Raw genomic sequence first — 26,139 nt, forward strand, 5'->3', positions numbered from 1 at the left:
AACTCCCAGCATTGTGCTTTGGGTCTTCAGTGTAACGAGTAGGTGAGTGGATCCCAAGGATGCAGAGACGCATAGTGTGTTATCAAGAGTTATTCCCTTTATTTAGGAAGTAGCAAAAAATTGCCAAACAAAGCGATGGTGGAAAACAAAAATCTCACCATGCAAAAACTACTAAGAGATATGATATCCAAAAAACCAAAATCGCTAGACGAGGCTACGGAAAAATACTTCATGAAAGAAGTAAAACAGAAAATAAAGTACAAATAAAGACACCAGACAAGGCTAGGAATAATAAGGCAAACCTGAAAGGATGTGCACAAGATGAACTAGGGAGTTCTCTGGCAAGACCAATGACATGTGCGACTGTTGAAAAACAGTAGACAAGGTTCCGGCGCTCACATGTTGTCAGCAGCCAGGTTAAATAGGCTGCCGCTTAATTGTCATCAGGTGTGTGCTGCTGCCTTGCGCCAGCTGCATTTCATGAATTTCAGATTACCACATTCAGGTTGCACATGTTGCAGCAGCAGCAGGGCAGTCACAAAGCTGGGAACTAGCAGCTGTGCAAAGACTCATCTCCAAGCACATCTGGCTTCTTTAGTTGTGTTGATTCGTCACCTTGCTGATATTCAGCTGAGCTTTGACTTTGGACATTTGCTCCTTCCTGAAGATCATGAAAGCATTTGGTGGCTTTTTAATATATGCCTTCTCTCTGCCTTCCTGGACATCATGTTTCCTATTTCGACACAAACAAACAAACAAAAGAAAGAAGTATAAATCATTGAATGGTTAAGAAAACACCCTACAGAATTCCACTTAAATTGTAAACATTTACTAGGAGTTAAATGAAAACTATTTAATATCCAACACTTACTTTGATGTAGAGACCTTTGTGGAGGCACGAATGTCTTTATGAGTTATAGATGTACACTCCCGCAGCATCTTTGGGGGTACTTCAAGTCACTGCTGAGGACACAAAAACATGTATGGAGTCAAACTGTGTCCATTGATGAGACGTACTTTATCACAAAAAAAGACCCAAGACAAAAACATTGTCATCCAACCTGAGAACATCTGGTCAATTTTGTGGGTAAACTGATCTTATTGAACTTGAATTTCCACCATGAAACTTGCTTAACAAGATATTTTTTATTGTCAGACACATTCACGAGTGAGGGAAGAGTGGATCGTGAGATCGACAGGCGGATCGGTGCGGCGTCTTCAGTAATGCGGACGCTGTATCGATCCGTTGTGGTGAAGAAGGAGCTGAGCCAGAAGGCAAAGCTCTCAATTTACCGGTCGATCTACGTTCCCATCCTCACCTATGGTCATGAGCTTTGGGTTATGACCGAAAGGACAAGATCACGGGTACAAGCGGCCAAAATGAGTTTCCTCCGCCGGGTGGCGGGGCTCTCCCTTAGAGATAGGGTGAGAAGCTCTGCCATCCGGGGGGAGCTCAAAGTAAAGCCGCTGCTCCTCCACATCGAGAGGAGCCAGATGAGGTGGTTCGGGCATCTGGTCAGGATGCCACCCGAACGCCTCCCTAGGGAGGTGTTTAGGGCACGTCCGACCAGTAGGAGGCCACGGGGCAGACCCAGGACACGTTGGGAAGACTATGTCTCCCGGCTGGCCTGTGTACGCCTCAGGATCCCCCGGGAAGAGCTGGACGAAGTGGCTGGGGAGAGGGAAGTCTGGGCTTCCCTGCTTAGGCTGCTGCCCCCGCGACCCGACCTCGGATAAGCGGAAGAAGATGGATGGATGGATGGATGGATAGACACATTCTATGCTAGACCAATTTGCTTATTGTAAGTAATACATACTAAAATCTGATATGCTGTGTACTTATTAATGAACACTCCAATTAAATCCTCGATTCACTTAACTGCCGAGTATAAAGTGAGTGTGTGTGTCAAAGTTCTTACCGGTGGTGTGGGAGCATGCAGGTGATAGACAGGCAACTCAGACCGGGTACTGATGGTTCATGTACTGTGGAGAAGAAGGAGCAATTTGATATATTCCCTCAAATAGTTTTATTTTTTAATTTAATGTTTGGTTTTCCCACCCTTACCTGCTTGGTAACATCACATACTGGGCTCATGTCCAAGTAAGATGGCTGCATGCAACTGGAAGAAGTTAACTGGTCACCCAGGTAACCTATGTCATTTTCTGTTAACATTGTTAGCATGGGTAGGTCGTCTGGGTCAACCAATGGAGGCGGTGGTGAATCCTTGTCCAGGACGCCCATCTCCACCATGGGTTCGAGCAGCGACATCAGGAGCTCGTACCAATCCGCCTCCTCTCCAGTAATCTCTCTTGGCGTCAGCTCCATGCTGGTGCAAAGATGGAGATTGCTGTAACAGACACAAAAGAACAACCCTGCTTTTATGGCTCTTTGTCAGCGTTGAGTGTGTGACATAATGTCTGAGAGCAAACTCCATCCTATTTAGCTTGTTAGCTTTTTTTGTCCCGAGCTAATGATGGTAATCAAAGAGTGAAGGGGAGTAGTTATGTAGCTGGTGCTAGTCAATACATTACAACAGTCAAATGTTGAGGCCAAATTGGAGGAAAAGGCATTCCTGAATGTAAAAATGCATACCTACTAGGGAGCAGCAAAGTGCATTCATGTTGGCAGGTCTGCATTTTATTCTGTCACACAGTGACAAACACATTGATTGATCCTTGTTGAGACTGTTGCTCTCTGCTTCCTCTTTCTTTTGCCCTGTAACAGGCGCACGCACACACACACACACACACACACACACACACACACACACACACACACACACACACACACACACACATCTATATGAGGAAGACTTCACATGAACTGATAGAAGCATGTTCATTGATGAACATGTCTATGGTGGACTTACATAGTTGTCTGTGTAGGACCAGTTTGGGTACAACTCCTGGTGGATTTTGTTTTCTACGTCAGCAAGCTGGTAATATTGTTCCTGCTGCGACGCTGAGAGCGACCTCCACTGTGGACACATAAACATACATTTTTGTCACACAACTACACCGTCAGCCTTTTTCACCTTGAATAAATATGAAGCTGCTGTGACATCATACTGGCATAACTTGCCAGTGGATTCAACAAAAGAGAGAACATGAGCCTGTTCTTACGGCTGAGCAGCAAGTGCAAACTTCAATTGGTGAAACTTTGACAGAACAATAACTCTTGTCTGCAAGCCATAGAAACTACTGCATATGATGAGGAAATGCAGCAATTTACTTTGTGTACACATATACATGCAAGTGCAGAGTGTGACTATACTAACCATGTGACCCAGGACTTTATTAGCCTCAGCATTGTTACTGATATTCAGCTGAGCTTTGACTGTTGACATTTGCTCTTTCCTGAGGATCATGAAGGCATTTGGTGGCTTTTTAATATACGCCTTCTCTCCACCCTCCAGGAGGTCACGTTTCCTCTTTCTACAAAAACAAACAAACAAAAGAAAGAAGTATAAATCATGGAATGGTTAAGAAAAAAAACCTCCAAATATCCACCTAAATTGTAAACATTTACTAAAAGTGAAATGAAAACTATTTAATATCCAACACTTACTTTGATGTAGAGACCTTTATGGAGGCAGGAATGTCTTTATGAGTTGCACGCTCCGGCAGCATCTTTGGGGGTCCTTCAAGACACTGCTGAGCACACAAAAACATGTATGGAGTCAAACTGTGTCCATTGGTGAGATGTACTTGACCACAAAAAAAGATCCGAAATAAAAATAGTGTCATCCAACCTGAGAACTTCTGGTCAATTTTGTGGGTAAACTGATCTTAGTGAACTTGAATTTCCACCAAGAAACTTGCTTAAACAATATATTTTTTCTATTATCAAACACTTTTTATGCTCGACCAATTTGCTTATTGTAGGTGGCGATTTGTCCAGGGTCAATGCAGCTGAGATAGGCTCCAGCACCCCCCGTGATCCCGAAAGGGACAAGCGGTAGAAAATGGATGGATGGAAGTAATACATACTAAAATCTGATATACTTTGTACTTCTTAATGAACACTCCAATTAAATCCTCTGTTCACTTAACTGCCGAGTGTAAAGTGTGTGTGTGTCAAACTTCTTACCGGTGGTGTGGGAGCATGCAGGTAATGGACAGGCCACTCAGAGACCGGGTACTGATGGTTCATGTACTGTGGAGAAGAAGGAGGAATTCGATATATTCCCTCAAGGTTCAAGGGGTTCAAGGGTTTTTTTTATTCGTCACATGCAGAGTACACCACAGTGAAATGGTTTTTTCCATGCTCTTCAGATATTGAGTACAGTGGGATCCGAACACTAGTTGCTGAATCTAATACACTAAATACAAAAAATACAACAATTTGATAAGCTCTGATGTACATTAATTACAAGACAATAAGTTGCACAATAAGTCCCAGTAGTTATGGTAGAAGTATCAGTACAAGTAAAAGTACATTTTTGTATATTTATATCAAATAGAGTTTTCTTTTTTAATTGAATAATTGGTATTCCCACCCTTACCTGCTTGGTAACATCACCTAGTGGGTTCATGTCCAGGTAAGATGGCTGCATGCAACTGGAGTAAGTTAACTGGTCACCCAGGTAACCTATATCATATCATATATAGGTCGTCTGGGTCAACCAGTGGAGGCGGTGGTGAATCCTTGTCAAGGACGCCCATCTCCACCATGGGTTCGAGCAGCGGCATCAGGAGCTCGTACCAATCCGCCTCCTCTCCAGTAACCTCTCTTGGTGTCAGCTCCATGCTGGTGCAAAGACGGAGATTGCTGTCACAGACACAAAAAACATACCTAAGTATAAACCTCCACTCCAAAAGTTCATAAAATATATAACCATCTTCACAGTTCTTACAATTACAAATAACACAATCAACTAACATTTCAAATGTTTTGAAAACCAAAATGATTAAAATACTCACCAAGAAGTGTATCAAAATGTCTGAAAATCAAGCTATAATGTTTAGTTCTGCTTCAGAAGTGAGATGCTCTGATCACAAAACAGTGACTAAATGAACCAAAAATTATGATGGGTGTGATTTATACTGTCCAGGACAGGTCACATGTCACCAAATACCTCTTTGATCAACGGTCATCATCAACTCCTAACCAACAGTCATTAATGATACATTTACAGTAATATTGCATTATTCCAATTTTTCGATTACAAAAAAACGATAGACGCTTTAATTCGTCGATGTATTTAAAAGTAAACGTCGATGTATTTAAAAGTAATACAAAGTATTTGTTGATAGCAAGTTAGCTAGCGCGCTAGCATTAGCTGCTCATGTTAGCAAAAGTAAACATGATTCATCGAACTAAAATTGCTTTTAATTTAGCATAAACTTACCTCGAAATCTCTTGGGTTCATGTTGGCCTCCAAGACGTCGGGAACTCGATATAGAAGCAGTAATATCCACATTAATGGGCAGTTAAGGGTCACACAAGTGTAATGAAAACGGAGTATTCTGTCCAAAATGGCGTCACGGACAGTGTACAGACTAAAACCACACAAAATAAAATATGTTACACTTAGTAGAAAATATAAAATGATTTAGTAGAGTTGACCAACAGGTCTCTCAAGCTTTTCAGGACCACCAGGGAATCCTATAGGAGAAAAACATTTTCCAAAAACCCTCTTAATATTACACATGCTGATTAAAAAACAACAACTTCAAATTAATTTAAAACTGACATAAATTAAACAATAACAAGACTGGAACAGGTAAAGAGCAATAATATTTGTATTACCTATTGCCTCTTATTTAGATGACTGGCAGGAAAGAAAACATTATAAAAGTGTTAATTAGGCCTTGGTTTCATTGACAAGCACATGGTTATGGTCGGCGCTTATTTTGAACATACACACAATTACAACATGATACATCAAGATTTCCATTTTCTCTTTTCAACATGTTCGAAAAGAAGTAGGAAGAAGCAGAGTTGATTTAATCCTAGCCTTTTTCCATTAATTAGCAATTGCTAACACCTTTGTTCACCTCTTGTTCTCGATTTGCTCACAATATACTCCATACAAAATTAAATACAAATATATATATATATATATATATATAAACAAATAAAAAATAACAAAAAGACACAACACATTTTGACCTTCTGTCATTATTGTTAATAAAACCAAACTTGTCATATTTAATCAGCTCAGCCAGTTTGTCTTTGCATCCCTTATTGAAATGGATGGATTAAATTATTTATCTGAATTTAGCAGCAGTTACACACTGAGTTGAGTTTGAGTTTATTTCGAACATGCAAGCATACAACATGATACATCACAATTTCCAGTTTCTCTTTTCAACATGTTCGAAAAGGAGTCGGAAGAAGCAGAGCTTATTTAATCCTACCCCTTTTCTTTTACATAACAGTTGCTAAAACTTTTGTTCACTTCCTGTTCTCAATTTATTCACAATATACTCCATAAGTAATCACAATAAAAATAACTAAATACATAATAATTGGTGAAGTAAGTTACACTTATTGTGTTTGGAGCAAATAGTGATTTGCCTGCCGCATTACATTAATCAATCAATCAATGTTTATTTATATAGCCCTAAATCACATTAATATCACTTTTAAATTCATTGACATAATATCAGTAAGTAATGGGCCCACAATATTTGCTTCATTGGACAAGGGCTTCCTATAAATAATAACATACTTTTTAACAACATGTCATTCTTTAATTTACTGCAAAAACATTTGGACCCCCAACCTATGGTTCAAACACTACTGGGGCTTCCATGACTCCAGTTTGAGAACCTTTGCTGTGGACAACTGGTTAAGAAATGTAATTTAGATCATTTTCCACAAGGTGGTAGTATGCACCTTCTCAGTTAAAAAAAAACAAGTGTCACTAAAATCTGTTCACCTTTTCCATACAACAGGCATTTATTGAAAGTGAGGCTGTTAAACATAAACTGTTTTAAAAATAAAATCAATAGTGTTAACTGTAACAGGCCATATATATAAACAGTATTATGCAATAGTATAAAACATTTCATGTATTTTATGAAATTGTCAATAAAAGACACCATCGATCCATACATCCATTTTCTACCGCTTGTCCCTCTTGGGGTGCATTCGGGCTGAAGGCGGGGTACACCCAGGACAAGTCGCCACCTCATCCAAGGGCCAACACAGATAAACAGACAACATTCACACTCACATTCACAAAACATGTTTAATTGTTATCTTTGTGTTACATATAAAACAGTAATTGCTAGGCATGACTTATTGGAAAGTCATATTTTATGTCTGCTTGTCCAAATGTGACAATGTTATAGTTTAATACAAGGTCCACTTTATTTTGGAAAGCAAACTCCCAGCATTGTGCTTCGGGTCTTCAGGTTGCACATGTTGCAGCAGCAGCAGTGCAGTCACAAAGCTGGGAACTAGCAGCTGTGCAAAGACTCATTTTCAAGCACATCTGGCTTCCTTGGTTGTTGTGTTGATTCGTCACCTTGCTTGTTTGACGCTCTGTTGTTCTCAGTCTGGCCAATCATCCAACAAACTCCCAAGAAACCTGTGAACATTCATTGTCATTGTAAGTTTACAATATTTATGTATTAATGCTGAATCTATATTTGTCTTCACTACTGTTCATAAAGTGAAATTATTTCTTGAAATGTATTTAAATATAATTTATTTTTAAAGATCAGGATCAGGTTCCAGCTGTGATTAATGTCTTTATGCATTAATGAAGGCTAAATATATTGTAGGCATTAGGTTGTATGGTCGATGATGTCTTACCGCAGAAGAGCCAACAAAATATGAAGTCTGTCTGTTTTTTTCTCGTTACATTAAGATTGTATCTTTATTTTTCAAAGCTTTGCAGTTTAATTTTATTTCTACCCCTTGCCGTGAACCAATAAAGAACGAGTTACGGTCCGCAAATGGCTCCTGTACCGCACTTTGAACACCCTTGCTTTTATGGCTCTTTGTCAGCGTTGAGTGTGTGATGTGACGTATGAGAGCAAACTCAATCCTCATCGACTATTTAACTTGTTAGCTTTTTTGGTCCCAAGCTAATGATGGTAATCAAAGAGTGAAGGGGAGTAGTTATGTAGCTGGTCCTAGTCAATACATTACAACAATCAAATGTTGAGCCCAAATTGGAGGAAAAAGCATTCCTGAATGTAAAAATGCATACCTACTAGGGAGCAGCAAAGTGCATTCATGTTGGCAGGTCTGCATTTTATTCTGTCACACAGTGACAAACACTTTGCTTGATCCTTATTGAGACTGTTGCTCTCTGCTTCCTCTTTCTTTTGCCCTGTAACAGGCGCAAACACACACACACACACACACACACACACACACACACACACAAACACACCTATTTTAATTACAGCAAGGTGGTCTTGCCGCTGGGCCTTAGGCCTGTCGCACCTCCACCGGTGCCTGTGGTGGACTGTGCATAGCAGGGACGTCCTCTTCCCTGAGGCAGGCCTAAACCTGACCGCATGCCAGAAAAGGTTTTGCTGCAGGGTCTTCAGCTGGGGACCACCTCTCATTGATGTTTCGCCCCTGGTTGTTTCTTTCTGTTATTAATATTCTGGTTCCTACATTATATATCAATATATATCAATACAGTCTGCAAGGGATACAGTCCGTAAGCACACATGATTGTGCGTGTTGCTGGTCCACTAATAATACTAACCTTTAACAGTTAATTTTACTCATTTTCATGAATTACTAGTTTCTATGTAACTGTTTTTATATTGTTTTACTTTCTTTTTTATTCAAGAAAATGTTTTTAATGTATTTATCTTATTTTATTTGATTCATTTTTTTAAAAAGTACCTTATCTTCACCATACCTGGTTGTCCAAATTAGGCATAATAATGTGTTAATTCCACGACTGTATATATCGGTTGATATCGGTATCGGTTGATATCGGTATCAGTAATTAAAGAGTTGGACAATATCGGCATATCGGATATCGGCAAAAAGCCATTATCGGACATCCCTACTGCTAATGTGAGGAAAATACACATTACATTCCTATCTTAACAAGATAGTAACACTTTTCTACTCAACAGTCAACATACAGCAGAAAGTCTAGTTCCACAAGCATTTGTACAAATAAAGGTTGACTGTTCTTGTAGCTGAAATAGGCTCCAGCGCCCCCCGCGACCCCGAAGGGAATAAGCGGTAGAAAATGGATGGATGGATGTTCTTGAAATGAATGCCAGATACTTAAGTAAACAAACACCTCTAGAAACTACTGTATATGAGGAAATACAGCAGTTTACTTGGTGTACACATATACATACACATTCATAGTGTGAACACTAACCATGTGACCCACGTCATTATTGGCCTCAGCATTGTTCCTGTTGATGTACAGGTAGGTGGTCTTTCCTGCTTGGCATTGTTGCATGTCGCACCTCCTCTGGTGCCCACGGGTCAGCTGCAGGGTCATCAGCTCGGAACCACCATTCCTCGACCTTTCGCTCCTTTAATCGCTAGAACGTCTCCTGGTGGCGGAACAGTGACAGAGACGTCTCCCTGTCACCCCCTGCAGCTAATAGATGTTACCCCCTGTGGCTGCTGTCGGGGTTTGTTGTTCTTTCCCCAGCTTCTGTCCTTCCTCCTCAGCCAGACCCAAAAGATGCCTTTCTCTGCCTCCTCTGCCAAATATTTTATGGCTTTCCTCAGCTTCCCTCCAGTCAGTCCTGCGTCCCTCAAAAGGCGTGTGGCTGACAGCCCCACGTAGCCTCGGCGGCCAACCTCCACTGGGTAGATGGTATCCTTCCAGCCAGCCTCCTGGCACTCTGCAGCCAGCTCTGCATACTTGGCCTTCTTGCACTCAAAGGCGGCTTCAATCCCCTGTCCGGCTGGCACTGTCAGTTCAATGAGGTGCACCGCTCTTGCCCTGCTGGACAACTCCATGATGTCAGGACGGAGAGATGTAGCTGTGATCTCCATGGGGAACCGGAGCTGCTTGTTGAGATCAACCCTCATGTCCCACTCCTGGTCGGGGCAGAAGGGCCTCGATGTCTCTCTTGGCCTGGTGTGTCTTTGTCCACCCCCTTCCATGACAAAGATGGTGTGGTTCTCTGCTGGTTCTTAGCTGTCCAGTCGACACCACTCCAGCACCTCAGCCAGTTTCTCCAGGACCTGGTCGTGACGCCATCTATAGCGCCCTGGGAGAGTATGATCTTGCAGCCTGACAAGATATGCTGGAGGCTTGCGTTGGGAGCATTGCAGAGTGCGCAGTTTTCCTCATTCCCGAACCATTGATGAAGGTTACGATGACAGGGAAGCGTGTCGTAAGTAGCACGTATGAGGAAACTGATCCTTGCCTGTGGGATCTTCCACAGGTCAGACCAACTGATCTTGCAGTTGAGAACTCCCTCCCAGGTTGTCCAGCGTCCTTGTCGGCACTGCGACACAGCCTTGATCTTTTAGCGCTCTTCCTCTATCCTCGACACCTCTGCCACCACCATCTCCTTCCTCTCTTTACGGTTAGCCTTGGACCAGAACCGCCGCTCCTCTCCATCCTAGCCCTGCTCTTCCTGCCTGGACTTTGCCCATGATCTCTCGATGTTGCAGCCTGCTGACGGCTTGGTCAACCTCAGCTTGGGCGTTCCACCTTCGGCCAGTGGGAACCTTGGTGTTGGCGTTCCTCACTGACTGGTCAGTGGACTCCCTTAGCTCGAGCACCAGCCTGACGGACTGCAATAGAAGATGTAGTACATTCGTCCCAAAGAGGCCCGTTTCAGAAAGGCACCTTGGCAGTCCCAGCCACTTTCTGATGAATGCGTTGGCTTTTCCATCCATCTTACTTACAACGGAGGACGGGATCTCACTCATTTTTAGGGGCCACATCACTCTCCTGTAGAGTATGTGCTGGTAGCACCAGACCTGACCTTGGCTCTGGTCGATCATTGCCAGGCCGTCCGTGAGCTGTTTGATGACGGTCCTTGCCATCTGTTTGTCAGACAGTTCGGCGGTGTACTGCCTCCCCAAGCTTTTGACGGGTTGCTCCGACAGGAGGGAGATTTTCTCTTCTCCCACGACAAAGGTGGTGTAGTCGTTTCTGACTCCCCTTCTGACTGACAGGCTACGAGATTTGGAGGGTTTGATCTTCATTCTGGCCTATGACATCATCTCATTCATCCTTCTCAGCAGCCGAGATGTGCATGCTGCTGTCTGGAGGAGGCTCAATGGGGGTAACCTCTGAAAAGATGGTAGCTTAATTCCGCCAACCATTTGAGCTGAGCTTTGACTTTGGACATTTCCTCCTTCCTGAAGATCATGAAGGCGTTTTGTGTTTTTTTCATATAGGCCTTCTCTCTACCCTCCAGGACGTCACGTTTCCTCTTTCTACAAAAACAAACAAACAAAAGGATGAAGGATAAATCATTGAATGGTTAAAAAAAAAACTCTCCAAACATCCACCTAAACTAAACATCTCCTAGAAGTGAAATGAAAACAATTTATCAATTTATGGTTTACATTTGTGCTCATGCGATTTTTACCAAAACGTTGATGTAGAGTCCTTTGTGGAGGCAGGAATGTCTTTATGAGTTATAGTTATAGCATCTTTGGGGGTACTTCAAGACACTGCTGAGGACACAAAAACATGTATGGAATCAAACTGTGTCCATTGGTGAGACGTACTTGATCGCAAGAAAAGACCCAAAATAAAAATAGTGTCATTCAACCTGAGAACTTCTGGTCAATTTTGTGGGTAAACTGATCTTAGTGAACTTGAATTTCCAGCATGAAACATGCTTAACAATATATTTGTTATTGTCAGACACTTTCTATGCTAGTTCATTTGCTTTTTGTAAGTAATACATACTAAAATCTGATATACTACGTACTTCTTAATGAACACTCCAATTAAATCCTCTATTCAATTATTTGCAGAGTATCAAGTAAGTGAAGTGAAGTGAAGTGAATTATATTTATATAGCGCTTTTTCTCTAGTGACTCAAAGCACTTTACATAGTGAAACCCAATATCTAAGTTACATTTAAACCAGTGTGGGTGGCAGTGGGAGCAGGTTTTCCCACCCTTACCTGCTTGGTAACATCACCTAGTGGGTTCATGTCCAGGTAAGAGGGTTGCATGCAACTGGAGTAAGTTAACTAGTCACCCAGGTAACATATATAATTTTCTGTTAACATTGTTAACATGGGTAGGTCGTCTGGGTCAACCTGTAGCGGTGGTAAATCGTTGTCCAGGACGCCCATCTCCACCATGGGTTCGAGCAGTGGCATCAGGAGCTCGTACCAATCTGCCTCCTCTCCAGTAACCTCTCTTGGTGTCAGCTCCATGCTGGTGCAAAGATGGAGATTGGTGTAATAGACACAAACGTACATAAACGTCTAACCATCTTAACAGTTCTTACAATTACAAATAACACAATCAGTCAGCATTTCAAATGTTTTGATAACTGTTTGTTGAGTAATTTGAGTCATCTATATCCCAGTGACTAAGGTAACTTTTCAAAACATTTGAACAGCCATAATGATTTTAAAAAACTCACCAACAAATGTATACAAATGTCTGGGAATCAAGGTAACGTTTAGTTCTGCTTCAGAGGTGACATTCTAGGACCACAAAATAGTAACTAAATTAACCAAAAATTCCTGATGGGTGTGATTTATACTGTCCAGGACAGGCCACGTGTCACCAAGTCTTTGAGTAACGGTCAAGTTCCTATGGTTACAGATTTACGTCATCAACTCCTAACCAGTGCTCATTAATATTACAAGCACAGTCAATATATTTTTATTTTCCTTGGTATTTTTCGATATATTTAAAAGTGTTTAAGTACTTGTTTAGTTAGCGAGTTTAATCATTAACTAACTTTACAAGTCACTCTTGCTAGCTACTGTAAATCATACTGTGTTTAAGTTAAAAAACAAAAAACTTACCTCTGAATCCCTTTGGTTCATCTCTGGTCTTTGGGAGGTTGATAATTCGATATTGGAAGCTGTAATATCCACAATAATGAGAAGCTTAAGTGACCAAAAAAGATAGCGACTTTAATTATAAACTTTACAAGTCGGCCTCGCTAGCGTGCTAGCAAGAGCTGCTCATGTCAGCAAAAAGTAAATCAAACTAAAATTGCTTTTAAGTTAAAAAAAAAAAAAAAAACTTACCTCTGAATCCCTTGGGTTCATTTCTGGTCTTCAGGAAGTTGATACACCGACTTTGGAAGTTGTAAAATCCACAGCAGCTAAAGTGACCAAAATGTGATGAAAATTGTACTCTGTCCAAAATGGCATCTCAGAGAGCAGACTTTGTAGGTCTTCAGTTCTACTGTATTCCTCAAAATGTCAGTCTAGAGACTAAAACCAACAACAAATTTCAAAGAGATAAGAGTACAAAAATGAAATGTGTTTGTTTTCGTACAAAATACAGTGGTGTCAACATCCAAATGGCGTCCTTGTCTGATAGAGCAGATTGCAAGTTGGAGGTAGCAGCAAGAAAGTTGACAATCGACTCAATCAACACTCAAGATCTGTGTTCATCTCCTCATGATGCTAACAGATGTTAAAATACAGCTCAACAAAGCAACACTAAAATAATCATTTACAAAACCCAAACCCTGTGAAGTTAGTACGTTGTGTAAATCGTAAATAAAAACAGAATAAAATGATTTGCAAATCCTTTTCAACTTATATTCAATTGAACAGACTGCAAAGACAAGATATTTAATGTTCGAACTGAGAAACAACATTTTTATTTTGCAAATAATCATTAACTTAGAATTTAATGGCAGCAAAACATAACAAAAAGTTTGCACAGGGGCATTTTTACCACTGTCTTACATCATTTTTCCTTTTAACAACACTCAGTAAACGTTTGGGAACTGAGGAAACCAAATTTTGAAGGTTTTCAGGTGGAATTATTTCCCATTCTTGCTTGATGTACAGCTTAAGTTGTTCAACAGTCCGGGGTCTCCGTTGTGGTATTTTACGCTTCATATTGCACCACACATTTTCAATGGGAGACAGGTCTGGACTACAGGCAGGCCAGTCTAGTACCCGCACTCTTTTACTACAAAGCCACACTGTTGTAACACGTGCAGAATGCCTTGTCTTGCTGAAATAAGCAGGGGCGTCCATGAAAAAGACGTTGCTTGGACGGCAACATATGTTGCTCCAAAACCTGTATGTACCTTTCAGCATTAATGGTGCCTTCACAGATGTGTAAGTTACCCATGTCTTGGGCACTAATTCACCCCCATACCATCACAGATGCTGGCTTTTCAACTTTGCGTCGATAACAATCCGGATAGTTCTTTTCCTCTTTGGTCCGGAGGACACGACGTCCACAGTTTCCCAACAAAATTTGAAATGTGGACTCGTCAGACCACAGAACACTTTTTCACTTTGCATCAGTCCATCTTAGATAAGCTCAGGCCCAGCGAAGCTGCCGGCATTTCTGGGTGTTGTTGATAAATGGCTTTCGCTTTGCACAGTAGAGTTTTAACTTGCACTTACAGATGTAACAACGAACAGTAGTTATTGACAGTGGTTTTCTGAAGTGTTCCTGAGCCCATTTGGGGATATCCTTTAAACACTGATGTCTCTTTTTGATGCAGTACCGCCTGAGGGATCGAAAGTCACGGGCTTGCCGCTTACGTGCAGTGATTTCTCCAGATTGTCTGAACCTTTTGATGATATTACGGACCGTAGATGGCGAAATCCCCAAATTCCTTGCAACAACTAGTTTGTTGAGAAATGTTGTTCTTAAACTGTTCGGACAATTTACTCATGCATTTGTTCACAAAGTGGACCCTCGCCCCATCCTTGTTTGTGAATGAATGAGCATTTCATGGAAGCTGCTTTTATACCCAATCATGGCACCCACCTGTTCCCAATTAGCCTGTTCGCCTGTGGGATGTTCCAAATAAGTGTTTGATGAGCATTCCTCAACTTTTTCAGTCTTTTTTGCCACTTGTGCTAGCTTTGTTGAAACATGTTGCAGGCATCAAATTACAAATGAGCTAATATTTGCAAAAAATAACAAAGTTTCTCAGTTCGAACGTTAAGTATCTCGTCTTTGCAGTCTATTCAATTGAATATAAGTTGAAAAGGATTTGCAAATCATTGTATTCTGTTTATATTTACGATTTACACAAGGTGCCAACTTCACCCAATAGGAATGAATTTCAATTTTTCTTTGGAATTTGTCTTGAAAAGTGTAATCAGCATAAACATCACAAGTAGCAGTAGGAGAAAAATAAGAAAATAATATAAATACGCTATCTTAGACCATACCGCTTTATTAATTAAGCTTGCTGGTATACTTTGTATTGCACATAAGAATGGATGACAAAGAAAGCCTTTTAAAGTAGCTTTGTTACAGAAAATGGTGGAATTCAATACCAAGTTGCGGTGCGTAACACGTATGACTTTGTCAAAAGTACATATTTTAATTATGTTTAAGAGACACAATCACCGTTATGAACCAATAAAATAGAAGTATAGACACAGAAATGGTCAGCTGCATAGAATGTGTTTTTTGTAAATTGAATATTTAAGCAGAGCTATTTAAAGCCATCTTCTAAATATATGGTCCACTTTATTCTTGAGCGCACACTGTCTGCATTGTGAATTCGGGCAGGTCGCCGCATGTTGCAACGGCAGCAGCAGCAGTGCAGTCACAAAGCCGGGAACTTCTGCGGTCTCTGCGCTAAGATGCATCTTCCAAGCACGAGTGGCTTCTTTAGTTGTTGTTTTGATGCATCGCCTTGCTTTCACCGTAGTGCGAAGCTCTGTTGATCTCAGTCTGGCCGATCATCCAACGAACTCCCACCGAAGCTGCGAAGAAAACATTTTTGTTTAGTCTTTTACTACTGGAACATATGACTTGATTATTACCACAGTTTTCTCTTTTTTTAATTTCAATAATTTACACAGACCCGCCCAGTAAAGTCATAGCTGAAGTGTGAAAATACAAATACTGTCATCTCTGGAATCGTAATTTAACGTAACAAGGCCTTCACAAAATAATAAAAAAATGTGGCTTATCAACGCCTACAGCTGCGAGCACTAAAATATGAGCCTGTTTTGATGCTATGGTAAATGTTAAGTTGTGACGTTGTATTTTATTTTTTATTATTTCGTATATGTATTGTGTGCTTCTTTTCTTTGAAATTGTAATTTTTACTGCCCTTTTTACATCATGGCCAGGGCACTACAAATGAAACCTAGCCTTCTGGCTAATTCTGGCTTTTTTTACTATGTGTTTTATAAAATTGCATTGTCCCCTTTGAAATAAACTAATCTTAATCGTAATAAATTATGTAGGAGCCACACTTGCATTCCGCTAAACTGTGTGTGTGCGTATGTATGATTGGTCACCTGAGCACTGCACTGTGGGCGTGGGCGTTTCATTATAGTAAGTGCATGCACCTGTGGTGCAAGTGGCATGGATAATGGTGGCAGTGTGAGCAGGGGAAGAAACTTTTTGTTGACCGTCGTCGTCTTTTCCATCATTTGGTCAACTCTGTCATCTTCATAATTCATTAATATAAAGTAAGAGCCTGTTTTTATTCTATATGAAACGGAGCAATAAAACCCCACATGTACATATACAATAAGTCTGATGCGTCATCAATATTAGCCAGCTCTTGATTTAGCCATCTGCAGCGTTTGTGGAACTTTTAAATGTATACGCTAGAATAACTTATTTATTGTCGAAAGTAGAACATGCTCTTCATGAACATATTCTATTAGAACACCCTCTTTAAATCTCAGGGCAAACTATAGTGGAACTTCAAAAGGTCGAAGACAATGCGTCTCTGATTTGACTGCGTTACAAAACAACTTTTCCCATACCAAATCTTGAAATTAGAATGTATCACCAGTTCCGAGGTCAACGTGTGACAAAGAAATGACATTAACTGTTTTAAGTAATATTTATACCTGTCATAAAAGCGTAAAAAGAAAATGGTTACTGTTTAAATGTGAAAAAATTAAACACTTTTTAAATAGATAGATAGATAGATAGATAGATAGATAGATAGATAGATAGATAGATAGATAGATAGATAGATAAATAGTACTTTATTGATTCCTTCAGGAGAGTTCCCTCAGGAAAATTAAAATTTCAGCAGCAGTGTACAGATTGAGATCGAATTTAAAAAGTAACAAGTAAATAATGGGGGTATAAATGGAAATAAAATAGAAAATATAACAATAAGAATAAAAATAAAAAGCAACAATAACAATAAAAATAAGAATATAACAAGACAAACTAGGCAGTAGTGACCATGTTATGAAAAAGTATTACACTGTTAATTGCAATGCAATACCCTCACACACCTACATTTTAACATAATCAATACCAATTCCAGCCTTCCATTCTGAGTATTTTAACCAATCAGAGTGGGGGAAATTCACAGTGCCTTCCAACTATACAACCAAGCCAGACAGACACTTCATGGCACTTTCAGGAGGTATTCATCCTCTATTAACACCCCTTGTTTTAAAAATTCCAAACAAAAATCTAATCATTTGAAGTCTTATGTGATATGTTGCAAACATATTACAGTATTATATTTTGATGTGTAATTCTTTCCCACAGAATGTTAGGCAAATTCCATATTGTTTGACTTTAGGGCCCCATTTTCAACTTTTTAGGTACCACAGATTTCAGATGCCACAACATTTGCATGCCTGAATGCTGATAGCACTGAGTGTGACTTTTAAAAAGGAATGTAACTTACATTATGATGTCAAATCTGCTGCTTTATGAAACAAAGAGGAGCAAGTTAAATGCAGGGAGGGTCTGTTGAACCCTAAAGAGCAGGGTGACATCCCAGAGGATTTCTTTGACTTCATGGGACCAACCTGCGGTGCAGAGAGCCACTGAGGCCAAGATAGTCGTAACCGATCCTGAGGCAAAGAGCTGGACAAGGAGCAGACCCAGTGGGTACAGAAGCAGGCAGGACCAGAACAACCAGTTGATCAATGACCAGGGACGACGTGGAGGGCTCACTGTGGGACCTGGGTACAACCCTGTCTGCATGTAGAGCTCTTGAAAACTGTCCTGCACATAAATACAAATTAAGGTTTTTACAGGTGAAAAGAAAGCAACATCTCTTCATCAGTTTGGGAAAAGGTTAAAAACTCCTGCTTAAAAGTGCTCATAAATACTTTTTTTTTTTTAATCTCTTTTTTAAGTGTAAAAAAAAAAACAGTAAAATATGCAAATTCAAGTTATTCATTACCCCTATCTAATGAGAAGTATTACAGCCACACTGAATATATTTAATATTACCAGAATAGTGCATAAAGTCAGAGGATAACAGGCATAAAGTATTTTTTTTTATTGTATCAACTCTTTACTGAGAACACAGTAGGAACACAAAATATTTATGTTGCGAGATTTAAATGGATAAGAAAAGCTGTGTTAGAAAAGATGCAACAAAACCAACGTGATCAGAATTTTCACATGCAATACTTTACCCTAAAAAATGCTTCCTAATGTTTAATAGTGTAAATTGCATAACGTAAACATTTATTAGTTTCAGACCATATATCTTGACAAATTTGGAAAAATATGTAGCTGGGATAGGCTCCAGCAACCCCTGCCACCCCGATAGGGAAAAGCGGTAGGAAATGGATGGATCATGGATGTATTAATTTTTTAAATCTTTTTTGAAAAGAACATCAACTGAAAGTGATTACAATTGCCTTTTTGATTGTATACAATTTTTTTTTTCATATATGGTTACCAAATCAACTATGAATGAACAAAAGGTATTTAGTGATGATGTTTTGTGTATTAGTCCATCCATGATTTCGCAGGCTTTTTTTGTGATTGTTGCGGCCTAAAATGCAGCTACAAATAACATTTTCAAAAAGTTGCGGCAAAAGTTGCAATGTTTTAAGGTTTTAATGGTTTTTTTTTCAATAACATTACATTTCCTTGTGATTGTGATCATTTGTAATCAATGCTGTAAGTGTTTTTTGTCACCCTAACCTAAAAAAGCACAGGCTTTCAACAAATTAAACATTTTTGAACATTGACAATGCCCCCCGCCCCATTGATATCACAGGCCTTTCTTGAGATGCCTGAATTTGCAGACATTGTTCCTAACAATGGAAATTGCAGGGTGTTTTTTTTTAATGTTGATTGTCTTATTGTCTGCTCTCTGCTTTGTCTTCCACAAGTTGCATACGTTCTTGTGTACATTCGTGCATGTTTTACGCAGCCGACCGTAAACTATTTATATTCCAACACAATGCACATAGTTTACCCGCACTTTCGGTGAGAACATTGGGAAACTGTTGAGAGCGATGTATAGCGCACATTTTTGTTGGTAAAATGAGTGAATGATGATTCATAAATGAATGAATTAATGAATTAATGAATCTCTCTCAATGTAAACAAGGAAGTGAAAATAAGGGGGATGCAGGCAGGGACACATTTGATGGGTTAGACAGTCACGTAGCGTACTGCTAGAAAAAATTTGAATGGTCAAAATATGCAGTGAAATTGAGGGATCAGACCAAGTTGCGAGGTCAAGCATATTCACAACATTGTTTGTAATTTTTGTGAATTGGCGCAATCGCAACATCACAAAATCGTGGAAGGACTGGTTTATACTTGAGCATTAAATCCTACAAATCATAGTCTTACATTATTCTCACAATGACTGAACTCTACATTGTCCTAGTTAGTTGATCACACTGTTTACTTGTGCTTATCTATGTTTGCTGTAACTTTGTTTCTTTCTTATCAATTTTGGTACACAATTGAGGGTAAAAGATAAGCTTTGTCATGAGCCATGTGGACATGTCTAAAATTAAATCGGAACAAAATGGGGAATAAAGAAATGCTCCTTCACCCTCAATTCAATACAAAACTCAAGGAACTTCTCACCTTTTCCTGGTAGAGTTTGTGTAGCCAATCAGCACATTCCGATTCATCTTCTGGGATCAGTTCCAGTGGGATTCTCCTGCAAACAAGCGGGAGGATGTCAGCTTCCACATAAAAGTAGAACACTGTTGAAACTGCACAGCAAGAATCAGTACCTCACATATAAGTCTGCATGGTATTTCTTCCCGCTAAGTATGTCCCGCAGAGTTGGAGTTTCATTGTTTCTGAAGTTAAGCGTGGAGTCGTACACAGCCGCGACTATGTGGAAGACACAATGGTGTTAACTGTGCATTCATGTAATTTACAAATGACTTCTTGTTAACTATTGTGGAGAGATGGCAAGAGATACTCACCAGTTCCTCTGAGGTTTTGAACAGTGATCCAGAAGCCTTTGGTTCTTGGTAGAAGATGGTACTTCAGTTTGGGCAAACCTTTGCTCTCCGCCACCTGCATGCTGTTTTGGTGTTTCTTTGGTGTGAAGCGTGTTCCTTCACAGTAAAGCAAAAACTAGCACCAGAAAATTAATCAATCAATAGCTACGCCCTAATGTGTTCTCAAAAGACAACTCTCACACTTACCCAGTATTTTTCGGGGTAATCCCTCAAGTTCTGAAGGCTCTGTGCCACCGTCTTTCTGTCATCTTCCCACTTCCTCTTGCAGAAAACGATCTCCATGAAATACCACATCCAACCAATAATCGGAACATAAGCCAACTCCTTTTTGGCAAGAACTTTAGAACTCTTTAAAAAAAAGTATTTATATCAGGTTAACGCAGTGAATTATGAGAGGCCCAGCAGCTTGAAGAAAATGTAAAGAAAATAATGGTAAACCTCATTTACTAACTTCAGCTACTGATTTTTAGCAATTTTGGGACGTAACACAACTCTAAAAATTCCGGTTGTTATCAAGGGTAGATCTTTAACAAATTATTTGCTTACAATCTTGAAGCATTAATTCATTTAATGACATATTTTGGAGCCACAACAAAAATTATGTGACTTGAAAGTAGAACTGGGCCGATGACACATTTTGCTGGACGATAGGTCCCACAAATTATTGCTAATAAACAATATCATTGTCAGTATTATTTTGAGACCATAATAATTAGGGGTGCTAAAAACAGTTGATTCACATCTGAACCACGATTCTTATTTCCTCATTTCTTAATCGATTCAGAATTTATTTTAAGAATCAGTTTTTAAAAATACATTTTAGGCCATATAATAACATAATAATATGTTGCAAGAATCGGTTTTAAACTAGAATGAAAACAACATTTTGACAATAAAGATCCATCCATCATGTGGATCTGAGAATCAATCATGAATCGAATTGTCATATCAGGAATCGGAATCGAATGGAATCGTGAGTTGTAAGATTTCCTTCCTTTATAATAATGAAAAAAAAATTGTAATGCAAGTAACTCTTTTAAACGCAATACACTTTATCATTACTTAGACTTTGACTTAGACTTAGACAAACTTCATTGAGCCACAAGGAAAATTGTTCCTACTGTATGACTGTAGTATTTTTAACCATTGCAATTTGAAGGTTACTAACTTTTGATCATCCTATTAGTAAATAAACGGATAAATGGACTCTTAATCTGTTAGCGGAAATTGCATTTCTTTTTTTTAACCAACTTTCTTTTTATATTAAAAAAAAAGAAATTAATAGCAGTTTTTACCCCAAAAAGAAAAAACTGGGTCGGGTGTTTTTTGTTTTTTTGTTGTTGTTTTTTTGTTACTATTACTTGGCATACTGGCTCGTTAGTTTGTGTTGATTTTTGCAGGCTCAGATGCTGAGAACGATGCACGGAGTGAACCCTTTTGCACAATGATTGGAAGCGAGAGACGAAGACAACAAACACAGAAAAATGACAATTTATCTATGAGGGAAAGTTAGTTAAGTTAATTTCCATTTATAGTTTGAATAATTATTATATTATATATATTATACAGGCCTACATGAAACATATGTGCATTTTAAATTAAAAGCAGTTCTTTGAATGTTAACATGCTCTATGTAGCACACAAATAGTGTGAATGTGAGAAAAAGTTAAGATTACGTGTAAAAGTAGTTATTCTTTTTTTTTTATCATTTAAAAAAAATAATGTTGTAAAATATTGAAAGAAATTTACAAAATAAAATTCTTATTCAGTACTTTAACTGCAATAATAGCTGCAAAATAACGTTGTGTTACAATTATACGCCAGCTACCGATTATTTTAGAACGGGTAATCTATTGATTCGTTTGTTAGATTAATCGAGTAATCTGATAAAACACACTTTTTAGCCTCAATGCGTATTTTAGGGAAAATAGTTGAAATACACAATGATTTCAGCTTACTATAACCTTTATTCTTTTTTCTTAATAAATGTGCATCATTAAGATTGAAGTTGCACTTTTAGCATGTGTGCATTAATAACAATAATAATAATAATAATAAATTAAAGAAACACTGTTTGTTGCCACACAGATCACGGCACCCTCACACCACCGCTCTCAAGTGCGCTCTATAACAGCGGTCGTGTGGAAACTTTGTTTGCATATTTAAAATTCCAGGCACTCCATGCCGTCCTGATTTTATAAATTTTTATGAGTTACACTGATTAAACAATTAATCGAAGCAACACAATATTTTCCAATCAAATTAATCGATTTAATGGATTAATCATTGCTGCCCTAATTACATTGAAAGAGTGTATGTGTACATATGAGAGATGGTAAGGAGGGGAGACCTACATTATTTTATACTCATGTGCATTAAAATACATTAATAGGCTCAATAGTAGACAATGTCTTACCCCAAGAACACCAAATCTCTCGCAGAAAGTCCAGCCGCACAGGAAGTCTATCTCAAAACTGTGGTTGAGAACCACAATTGCATTTTCCTTCCCGTACAGAGAGAAACTCTTTGGATCTGTGTAGAGCGTGCATTCAGTGCCGGACCACCACTCCAATGCAGCGACCATCTCTAGAGTTGAAAAAGTTCAAATTTGTGAAGTTGCATGATACCACTTTCAGGGGGAGGTCAGTACTTACGACTGTAGATGCAGTAGGCCAGCCTGCAGTTGACCTTGCGAGCCAGCTGTTTGCTGAGCGGCCAAAGAGGTAGGGTGCATAGCTGGAGCAGGTTCACAATGAGACCGCTGACCAGGAACACGTAGCAGAGGATCAGGTGGCTCAGAAAGTGGCATTTCAGCAGCTGCACCAGGCTCATTGTTCTGGAATATTTGCACAAGCATAAAGCACACAACTCTGTAACTGTTTCAGATGCTGATCAAGCTTCAGCATAAGGCTTTCCTTTTGATAGCAAAAGACTTTCTCAATGGAGTCCTTCAGTTGGAGGTAGCATCCACTTTCTCCAGAGGGGAATTGACCGATTATTGACTGGGCCAATTATAGACCCCAATATTTGGTCATTTTGATATATATCGGCATCTGCCTTTTTTTAAATGTATTACATTTTTTAAATAAAAGTTTAAAGTTTTAAATATATTTATTCATACATTCTATTGACAATGAATAGTAGGGGTGTGGGAAAAAATCGATTCGATTCTCACGTTGTGCGATTCAGAATCGATTCTCATTTAAAAAAAAATTTTTAATTTTTATTTATTTATTAAAAATTATTATTATTACTATTATTTATTTTTTAATTAATCAATCCAACAAAACAATACACAGCAATACCATAACAATGCAATACAATTCCAAAACCAAACCCGACCCAGCAACGCTCAGAACTGCAATAAACAGAGCAATTGAGAGGAGACACAAACACGACACAGAACAAACCAAAAGTAGTGAAACAAAAATTAATATTATCAACAACAGTATCAATATTAGTTACAATTTCAACATAGCAGTGATTAAAAATCCCTCATTGACATTATCATTAGACATTTATAAAAATAAAAATAAAAGAACAATAGTGTCACAGTGGCTTACACTTGCATCGCATCTCATAAGCTTGACAACACACTATGTCCAATATTTTCACAAACATAAAATAAGTCATATTTTTGGTTAATTTAATAGTTAAAACAAATTTACATTATTGCAATCCGTTGATAAAACATTGTCCTGTACAATTATAAAAGCTTTTTACAAAAATGTACTACTCTGCTTGCATGTCAGCAGACTGGGGTAGATCCTGCTGAAATCCTATGTATTGAATGAATAGAGAATCCTTTTGAATCGGGAAAAAAATCATTTTTGAAATGAGAATCGTGTTGAATTGAAAAAAAAAATCGATTTTGAATCGAATCGTGACCCCAAGAATCAATATCGAATCCAATTGTGGGACACCCAAAGATTCACAGCCCTAATGAATAGTATTATTTACCTTTATTATCACCATTACTATTATTTTGAATGTAACAATCATCTATTCTTAATCCAACGGACCCATTTAAAACTGGTTATTTTGGCTCAGATGCAGCCGAGCCTCTCTGTCTCCAGCATTGTCCCATCCAGCGTGCCATCTGATTGGTTACGCAAACCATGCACACGTAAGAGGCAGAGCCAATCAGAAGCCGAGGTCAATACTATAAAAACTGAAAGCGGCAGCTCTGCTAGGTCATAGCACCTCACAACGTCTGTGAAATACTTAAAACGAAGCTAATGAAAATATCGATATGGAAACACTTCGTTAGAGTAAAAGCGCGTCACGTACGTAACTTTGTTTAAATATATAAGCTTTATGAACCTTGGGTTAGGTGAACGGTCTTTTGGGCTGAGTGATTGTGTGTGTTGATCAGGTGTTTGAATTGTATTGGCGTGTTCTATGGAGCTAGGAGCTAGCAGAGGAGCTAGGAGCTAGCATAAACACCTAGGTGTTTTTATGCAGGATTAATTTGTGGCATATTAAATATGAGCCTGGTTGTGTTGTGGCTAATAGAGTATATATATGTCTTGTGTTTATTTACTGTTTTAGTCATTCCCAGCTGAATATCAGGTACCGTGAGTAGCAGCTGCGCTTCCAAACATTTGATCGCTTGCCAGTACGTGCGCGTCACGTACGTTACTTTGTTTAAATATATAAGCTTTATGAACCTTGGGTTAGGTGAACGGTCTTTTGGGCTGAGTGATTGTGTGTGTTGTGCAGGTGTTTGAATTGGATTGGCGGCTTATATGGAGCTAGGAGCTAGCATAGGAGCTAGGAGCTAACATAACAAACACTTAGGTGTTTTTATGCAGGATTAATTTGTGACATATTAAATATAAGCCTGGTTGTGTTGTGGCTAATAGAGTATATATATGTCTTGTGTTTATTTACTGTTGTAGTCATTCCCAGCTGAATATCAGGTCACCCCCGGCTCTCACAGCATCTTCCCTATCTGAATCGCATCCACTCCCCACTAGTCCTTCACTTGCACTTTACTCATCCACAAATCTTTCATCCTCGCTCAAATTAATGGGGAAATTGTCGCTTTCTCGGTCCGAATCTCTCTCACTTCATGCGGCCATCATTGTAAACAATAGGGAACTTTGCGTATATGTTCAATTGACTACGTCACGCTACTTCCGGTAGGGGCAAGCCTTTTTTTATCAGATACCAAAAGTTGCGATCTTTATCGTCGTTGTTCTATACTAAATCCTTTCAGCAAAAATATGGCAATATCGCGAAATGATCAAGTATGACACATAGAATAGATCTGCTATCCCCGTTTAAATAAAAAAAAATTCATTTCAGTAGGCCTTTAACACTGTTACGTTACAAATATGCGCCACACTTTGAACCCACACCAAAAAAGAATGACAAACACATTTCTTGAGAACATCTGCACTGTAACACAACATAAACACAACACAACAAATACCCAGAATCCCATGCAGCCCTAACTCTTCCGCTCAGCCGACGCACGGAGAGGGGGGGGGGGGGGGGGTTGATGTGTGGGGGGGTTTGGTGGTAGCGGGGGTGTATAATGTAGACCGGAAGAGTTAGGGCTGCATGGGATTCTGGGTATTTGTTGTGTTGTGTTACGGTGCGGATGCTCTCCAGAAATGTTTTTGTCATTCTTTTTTGGTGTGGGTTCACAGTGTGGCGCATATTTGTAACGTAACAGTGTTAAAGTTGTTTTATACGGACACCGTCAGTGTAAGCTGTGTGGCTGTTGAGCAAGTATGCCTTGCTGTCGCCTACGTGTGCAAGTAAAAGCAACATATAACATGTGGCCGGGCTGGCACGCTGTTTGTAAATGCTATAGAGGACAATTAATGCAGTGCCATTAGGGCACACCCTTGATTAAGT

General features: G+C 39.2%; 2 protein-coding genes and 1 long non-coding RNA gene across 10 annotated transcripts in view; all 3 read right to left on the reverse strand.

Moving 5' to 3' along the window:
• Positions 1-30: 30 nt before the first annotated feature.
• LOC133656811 (transcription factor 7-like 1-C) lies at positions 31-12,319 on the reverse strand. Its single transcript, XM_062057661.1, has 10 exons — positions 12,052-12,319; positions 4,091-4,156; positions 3,569-3,654; positions 3,279-3,435; positions 2,871-2,978; positions 2,594-2,716; positions 2,066-2,348; positions 1,920-1,983; positions 872-963; positions 31-733 (listed from the first exon to the last, which is right to left on the reverse strand). Exons 1-6 carry the CDS (start codon positions 12,100-12,102, stop codon positions 2,639-2,641), a joined length of 546 nt encoding a protein of 181 aa, XP_061913645.1. The 5' UTR covers positions 12,103-12,319; the 3' UTR covers positions 31-733; positions 872-963; positions 1,920-1,983; positions 2,066-2,348; positions 2,594-2,638.
• LOC133656812 (uncharacterized) lies at positions 6,961-11,594 on the reverse strand. The gene is made up of 4 exons (XR_009827158.1): positions 11,506-11,594; positions 9,318-11,350; positions 8,169-8,291; positions 6,961-7,541 (listed from the first exon to the last, which is right to left on the reverse strand). It is a non-coding gene; the product is annotated as an uncharacterized LOC133656812 (long non-coding RNA).
• A 2,950-nt stretch (positions 12,320-15,269) lies between the features above and the next one.
• Positions 15,270-26,139, reverse strand: part of agpat4 (1-acylglycerol-3-phosphate O-acyltransferase 4 (lysophosphatidic acid acyltransferase, delta)) — a 49,155-nt gene continuing 38,285 nt past the window's right edge. For 7 of the 8 annotated variants that reach the window (XM_062058345.1, XM_062058349.1, XM_062058350.1 and 4 more), the window contains 8 exons: positions 22,926-23,107; positions 22,688-22,857; positions 20,458-20,619; positions 20,233-20,386; positions 20,035-20,137; positions 19,883-19,958; positions 17,845-18,043; positions 15,271-15,810 (listed from right to left, as the gene is read on the reverse strand). In XM_062058345.1, coding sequence (XP_061914329.1) covers positions 15,716-15,810; positions 17,845-18,043; positions 19,883-19,958; positions 20,035-20,137; positions 20,233-20,386; positions 20,458-20,619; positions 22,688-22,857; positions 22,926-23,107 — 1,141 coding nt within the window. In that variant the 3' untranslated portion in view covers positions 15,271-15,715. Of the gene's footprint in view, positions 15,811-17,844; positions 18,044-19,882; positions 19,959-20,034; positions 20,138-20,232; positions 20,387-20,457; positions 20,620-22,687; positions 22,858-22,925; positions 23,108-26,139 lie in introns of all 8 variants that reach the window. The other variant, XM_062058348.1, reaches the window with a different exon arrangement.

This window comes from Entelurus aequoreus, linkage group LG09 (genome assembly GCF_033978785.1).
Source record: "Entelurus aequoreus isolate RoL-2023_Sb linkage group LG09, RoL_Eaeq_v1.1, whole genome shotgun sequence".
Taxonomy (NCBI): Eukaryota; Metazoa; Chordata; class Actinopteri; order Syngnathiformes; family Syngnathidae; genus Entelurus; species Entelurus aequoreus.

Excerpts from the sequence above, each read along its gene's own strand:
- LOC133656811 (XM_062057661.1), bottom strand. The coding sequence starts at position 12,102 with ATGCAACCCTCTTACCTGGACATGAACCCACTAGGTGATGTTACCAAG. Across the intron at positions 4,157-12,051 it reads TAGGTGATGTTACCAAGCAG|TACATGAACCATCAGTACCC; the intron begins GTAAGGGTGGGA and ends TCTTCTCCACAG. Across the intron at positions 3,436-3,568 it reads ATAAAGGTCTCTACATCAAA|AAAGAGGAAACGTGACCTCC; the intron begins GTAAGTGTTGGA and ends TTGTTTTTGTAG.